General features: G+C 50.0%; 1 protein-coding gene across 1 annotated transcript; it reads left to right on the top strand.

Annotated features, from left to right (window-relative positions):
- Nucleotides 1–6087: 6087 nt before the first annotated feature.
- DMAC1 (distal membrane arm assembly complex 1) lies at nt 6088–6564 on the top strand. The gene is made up of 2 exons (XM_038770048.1): nt 6088–6304; nt 6409–6564. Exons 1-2 carry the CDS (start codon nt 6094–6096, stop codon nt 6471–6473), a joined length of 276 nt encoding a protein of 91 aa, XP_038625976.1. The 5' UTR covers nt 6088–6093; the 3' UTR covers nt 6474–6564.
- The last annotated feature ends 257 nt before the right edge of the window (nt 6565–6821 follow it).

Genomic DNA, 6821 nt, shown 5'->3' with positions numbered 1-6821 from the left:
AAGGGGAGAGGACAGGAGAGGGTGTGTTGGGAGATTGAGAAAAGGAGCTGGGTTAAAGGGAGCGATCAAGGAGACTGGGAGAGGATAGGGCAAATGAGGAGGTTGGAGAAACAATCTATCGATCGTATTTATTGAGCCTTTACTCTGTGCGGAGCACTGGACTAATTGTTGGGGCGAGTACAGTATTGCAGAATTGGTAGACAGATTCTCTGCCTACAGTGCGTTTCCAGAGAAGGACTTTGGCTTCACAGACTCCGTCCTCTCCTGGTTCTCCTCTTATCTCTCCGGTCGTTCATTCTCAGTCTCTTTTGCAGGCTCCTCCTCCCCCTCCCATCCCCTTACCGTGGGGGTTCCCCAAGGTTCAGTGCTTGGTCCCCTTCTGTTCTCTATCTACACTCACTCCCTTGGTGACCTCATTCGCTCCCACGGCTTCAACTATCATCTCTACGCGGATGACACCCAGATCTCCATCTCTGCCCCTGCTCTCTCCCCCTCTCTCCAGGCTCGCATCTCCTCCTGCCTTCAGGACATCTCCATCTGGATGTCGGCCCGCCACCTAAAACTCAACATGTCGAAGACTGAACTCTTTGTCTTCCCTCCCAAACCCTGCCCTCTCCCTCACTTTCCCATCTCTGTTGACGGCACTACCATCCTTCCCGTCTCACAAGCCTGCAAACTTGGTGTCATCCTCGACTCCGATCTCTCGTTCACCCCTCACATCCAAGCCGTCACCAAAACCTGCCGGTCTCAGCTCCGCAACATTGCCAAGATCTGCCCTTTCCTCTCCATCCAAACCTCTACCCTGCTCGTTCAAGCTCTCATCCTATCCCGTCTGGACTACTGCATCAGCCTTCTCTCTGATCTCCCACCCTCGTGTCTCTCCCCACTTCAATCCATACTTCATGCCACTGCCCGGATTGTCTTTGTCCAGAAACGCTCTGGGCATGTTACTCCCCTCCTCAAAAATCTCCAGTGGCTACCAATCAATCTGCACATCAGGCAGAAACTCCTCACCCTCGGCTTCAAGGCTCTCCACCACTTCACCCCCTCCTACCTCACCTCCCTTCTCTCCTTCTACAGCCCAGTCCGCACCCTCCGCTCCTCTGCCGCTAATCTCCTCACCGTGCCTCGTTCTCACCTGTCCCGCCATCGACCTCCGGTCCACGTCCTCCCCCGGGCCTGGAATGCCCTCCCTCTGCCCATCCGCCAAGCTAGCTCTCTTTCTCCCTTCAAGGCCCTACTGAGAGCTCACCTCCTCCAGGAGGCCTTCCCAGACTGAGCCCCCTCCTTCCTCTCCCCCTTGTCCCCTCTCCATCCCTCCCGTCTTACCTCCTTCCCTTCCCCACAGCACCTGTATATATGTATATATGTTTGTACATATTTATTACTCTATTTATTTATTTTACTTGTACATATCTATTCTATTTATTTTATTTTGTTAATATGTTTGGTTTGTGTTCTCTGTCTCCCCCTTCTAGACTGTGAGCCCACTGTTGGGTAGGGACTGTCTCTATATATTGCCAATTTGTACTTCCCAAGTGCTTAGTACAGTGCTCTGCACACAGTAAGCGCTCAATAAATATGATTGATTGATTGATGCCCCACCAAACTTCCCCTCTCTCCTCTTTCTCTTCTACCGCCTTCTGGGCCCCCCTTCCCGATCTCCCCTTCCTCCTACCCCCCGAAAGAAGAAAAGCAGACTAAGCCCCCTCTTTTTCCTCAGCTCCCCTTCCCCCCAACCTTGCCCCGACTCGCTCCCTTTGCTCTAACCCCCTACCCCACAGTACTTGGTATCTATACATTGATATCTATACATATATCTAGTACATATCTATAATTCTATTTATTTCTCTTCATGCCTGTTTTACTTAATAATACTACTACTACTACTAATAATAATAATGGCATTTGTTAAGCACTTACTATCTGCAAAGCACTGCTCTAAGCGCTGGGGACGATACAAGGTGATCAGGTTTTCCCATGTGGGGCTCACAGTTTTAATCCCCATTTTACAGATGAGGTAATTGAGGCACAGAGAAGTTAAGTGACTTGCCCAAAGACACACAGCTGACAAGTGGCGGAATTGGGATTAGAACCCATGACCTCTGGCTCCCAAGCCCATGTTCTTTCCAGTGAGCCACGCTGCTTCTCATTCTGGTATGTATGTATGCGCTTAGTACAGGGCTCTGCACACAGTAAGCGCTCAATAAATACGATTGAATGAATGAATCAATCAATGTTGCTGACTTGTACTTTCCAAGCGCTTAACAGTAAGCGATCAATCAATACGGTTGAATAAATGATTGAATTGTCTGTCTTTGTTGCCTAACTGTACTTTCCAAGCACTCAGTACAGCGCTGTGCACACAGCCAGCGCTCACTCAATACGATCAAATGAGCGAATGAATGAAGGCAAAGAGAAGGGAGCTCACCTCCTCCAGGAGGCCTTCCCAGATTGAGCCCCCTCCTTCATTCATTCAATTCATTCAATCGTACTTATTGAGCGCTTACTGTGTGCAGAGCACTGTACTAAGCGCTTGGGAAGTACAAGTTGGCAACATATTCCTTCCTCTCCCCCTCCACGTCTCCCCCCCACCTCCTTCCCCTCCCCACAGCACCTGTATATATGTTTGTACTGATTTATTACTCTATTTTACTTGTCCATATTTACTATTCTATTTATTTTATTTTGTTAATATTCATTCATTCATTCAATTGTATTTATTGAGCTCTTGCTGTGAGCAGAGCACTGTATTAAGCGCTTGGGAAGTACAAGTTGGCATTAGAGACGGTCCCTACCCAACAATGGGCTCATCTTATCCCTTTTTCACAGATTAGGTAAATGAGGCTCAGAGCAGTTAAGTGACTTGCTCAAGGTCACACCAGCAGGCCAGTGGCATATCAGTCGTATCTATTGAGCGCTTACTGTGTGCAGAGCACTGTACTAAGCACTTGGGAAGTACAAGTCGGCAACATATAGAGATGGTCCCTGCCCAACAGCGGGCTCACAGTCTAGAAGGGGGAGACAGATAACAAAACGAAACATATTAACGAAATAAAAATAGAGTAAATCTGTACAAATAAATAAATAAATAGAGTAATATGTGTTGTTTTGTCGTCTGTCTCCCCCTTCTAGACTGTGAGCCCGCTGTTGGTAGCTGTTGCCAACTTGTCCTTCCCAAGTGATTAGCACTTAAAAGTGTGTTTGCAAACATGGGCTGGGACCACTATTCAGGCAGAGTGGACCAGTCTCCTCGTCATCTAGCTCTATGATAATGGAGAGGGCATTTAACAGCTGCAGAATGACAAGAAGAAAAGTTAAAAACTGTGGAATGACCAGCTCTCTAATAGATTACAGAATGTTAAATATTGGTAGCACATAGTAAGCGCTCAATAAATACGATTGATGATGACGATGATGATGGTAGGACATGAGTGTTATGTGGAATGGGGCACCAAGAACATTTGAGGCTAAAATGGAAGGAGGACGATTGCGCTTTATCATAATTATTATCATTATCATTACTACTACTACTAATAATAATGTATTTAGGTGTTTACTATGTGCTAAGCACTGTACTAAACACTGGGGTAGGTACAAGATAATCCGATCAGACACAGTCCCTATCCCAAATGGGGCTCACAGTCTGTGTGAGAGAACAAGTATTCGCTCCCCATTTTATAAATGAGAAAACCGAGGCACAGAGGAGTTAAGTGACTTGCCTAAGATCACACAGCAAGTACTGGTGGAGCCAGAATAAGAACCCAGGTCCCTTTGGCTCCCAAGCCTGGGCTCTTTCCACTAGGCCATGCTGCTTCCTATGTAGTGTTCTCAAAATACCTTAGTGTAGGCTCAGTGGAAAGAGCATGGGCTTTGGAGTCAGAGGTCATGGGTTCAAATCCCGGCTCCACCAACTGTCAGCTGTGTGACTTTGGGCAAGTCACCTCACTTCTCTGGGCCTCAGATACCTCCTCTGTAAAATGGGGATGAAGACTATAAGCCTGTGCTCTTTCCACTAAGCCATGCTGCTTCCTTTGTAGTGTCATCAAAATACCTTTAGTGTAGGCTCAGTGCAGCGTGGCTCAGTGGAAAGAGCATGGGCTTTGGAGTCGGAGGTCACGGGTTCAAATCCCGGCTCCACCAACTGTCAGCTGTGTGACTTTGGGCAAGTCACCTCACTTCTCTGGGCCTCAGAGACCTCCTCTGGAAAATGGGGATGAAGACTATAAGCCTGTGCTCTTTCCACTAGGCCATGCTGCTTCCTATGCAGTGTCATCAAAATACCTTTAGTGTAGGCTCAGTGCAGCGTGGCTCAGTGGAAAGAGCATGGGCTTTGGAGTCGGAGGTCACGGGTTCAAATCCTGGCTCCACCAACTGTCAGCTGGGTGACTTTGGGCAAGTCACCTCACTTCTCTGGGCCTCAGAGACCTCCTCTGGAAAATGGGGATGAAGACTATAAGCCTGCGCTCTTTCCACTAGGCCATGCTGCTTCCTATGTAGCGTTCTCAAAATACCTCAGTGTAGGCTCAGTGGAAAGAGCCTGGGCTTTGGAGTCACAGTACCCAGTAAGCGCTTGATCAATGCGATTGATTGAATGAATGAATGAATGAATGAATAATAATAATAATAATAATAATGGCATTTATTAAGCGCTTACTATGTGCAAAGCACTGTTCTAAGCACTGGGGGGATACAAGGTGATCAGGTTGTCCCAGAGGGGGCTCACAGTCAGTCCCCATTTTACAGATGCGGGAACTGAGGCCCAGAGAAGTGAAGTGACTTGCCCAAAGTCACACAGCGGACAGTTGGCAGAGCTGGGATTTGAACCCGTGCCCTCTGACTCCAAAGCCCGGCCTCTTTCCGATGAGCCACGCTGCTTCTCCGAATGAATGAATGAATGAGTGAGTGAATGAATGAAGGAATGAAGGAATGAAGGAATGGAGGAATGAATGAAGGAATGGAGGAATGAAGGAATGGAGGAATGAATGGAGGAATGAAGGAATGGAGGAATGAATGAAGGAATGGAGGAATGAAGGAATGGAGGAATGAAGGAATGGAGGAATGGAGGAATGAATGAAGGAATGAAGGAATGAAGGAATGGAGGAATGAATGAAGGAATGAAGGAATGGAGGAATGAATGAATGAATGAAGGAATGAAGGAATGGAGGAATGAATGAATGAAGGAAGGAATGGAGGAATGGAGGAATGAATGAATGAAGGAATGAAGGAATGAAGGAATGGAGGAATGAATGAAGGAAGGAATGGAGGAATGAATGAATGAAGGAATGGAGGAATGAAGGAATGGAGGAATGAATGAAGGAATGGAGGAATGAATGAATGAAGGCATGGAGGAATGAATGAATGAAGGCATGGAGGAATGAATGAATGAAGGAAGGAATGAAGGAAGGAAGGAATGAAGGAAGGAATGAAGGAATGGAGGAATGAATGAATCTCCTCACCGTACCTCGCTCTCGCCTGTCCCGCCATCGACCCCCGGCCCACGTCCTCCCCCGGGCCTGGAATGGCCTCCCTCTGCCCATCCGCCAAGCTAGCTCTCTTCCTCCCTTCAAGGCCCTGCTGAGAGCTCACCTCCTCCAGGAAGCCTTCCCAGACTGAGCCCCTTCCTTCCTCTCCCCCTCACCCCCCTCATCTTACCTCCTTCCCTTCCCCACAGCACCTGTCTATATGTATACATGTTTGTCCATATTTATGACTCTATCATTTATGTTCCTAGTACCTATCTAGTCTATTGATTTGATTTTGTTAGCATGTTTGGTTTTGTTCTCTGTCTCCCCCTTCTAGACCGCGAGCCCGCCGTTGGGTCGGGACCGTCTCTAGATGTTGCCAACTTGGACTTCCCGAGCGCTTAGTCCAGTGCTCTGCGCACAGTAAGCGCTCAATAAATACGATCGATGATGATGATGAAGGAATGAAGGAAGGAAGGAAGGAATGAATGAATGAATGAATGAATGAACGAACGAACGAACGAACGGGGCGGCAGGCCGGGGCAGGGAAGGAACTACATTTCCCAGACGCCCCCGCGCCGGCCCCGGCGCTGGACTTCCGGCGCCGCCGCTGCGCGCCCGGGCCGCAATGGCCGCCGCCTCGTCCTCTCCGTCGTCGTCGTCGTCCCCGCCTTCTCCCGTCAGGACCCCGCTGATGGGCAACTGCTGGAGCTGCCGCCTGCTCAGCGGGACGGGGCTGCTGGGGGCGGGCGGCTACGTGTACTGGGCGGGGCGCCGGCCCATGAAGCTGGGCATCCCGCCGGGCCCCGGCCACATCGCCCAGATGGTCCTCGGCATCGGTGAGGGGGCCGGCGGGCCAAGGGGGGGGGGGGGGCGGGAAGGGGAGAGCCGCCCCCCCCCCGGCCGCCATTATCAACCCCCCCCCCCCCTCACCTCTTCCCAGGCATCGGCTGCTGGGGCGTCGTCGTCATGACGGATCCGGCGGGCACGGCCTGGCCCAAGAAGTGAGCCCGCCCCGACCGGCGCCTGGACCTGATGGCGAAGGCCCCGCCCGCTCCCCCTTTTCCCCCCCCCGCCTCAGAGGCTAATAAAGTTTGCGGAAATGATAATAATAATCATAATAATGGCATTTATTAAGCGCTTACTCTGTGCCAAGCACCGTGCTAAGCGCTGGGGAGGTGACAAGGGGATCAGGTGGGCCCTCATGGGGGTCACAGTCTTCAGCCCCAGTTTGCAGATGAGGGAACTGAGGCGCAGAGAATAATGATAATGTTGGCATTTGTTAAGCGCTGAGGAGGTTACAAGGGGATCAGGTGGGCCCACATGGGGGCTCACGGTCTTCATCCCCATTTTCCA

Source organism: Tachyglossus aculeatus, chromosome X4 (genome assembly GCF_015852505.1).
Source record: "Tachyglossus aculeatus isolate mTacAcu1 chromosome X4, mTacAcu1.pri, whole genome shotgun sequence".
Taxonomy (NCBI): Eukaryota; Metazoa; Chordata; class Mammalia; order Monotremata; family Tachyglossidae; genus Tachyglossus; species Tachyglossus aculeatus.
The sequence above is the reverse complement of the archived record's forward strand: the minus strand, read 5'-3'. Positions and strand labels throughout refer to the sequence as shown.

What these genes read in the sequence shown, in the direction of transcription:
- DMAC1 (XM_038770048.1), top strand. Translation starts at nt 6,094, where the DNA reads ATGGCCGCCGCCTCGTCCTCTCCGTCGTCGTCGTCGTCCCCGCCTTCT. An exon ending in CCAGATGGTCCTCGGCATCG is followed by an intron (nt 6,305 to 6,408) that starts GTGAGGGGGCCG and finishes ACCTCTTCCCAG; the next exon opens with GCATCGGCTGCTGGGGCGTC.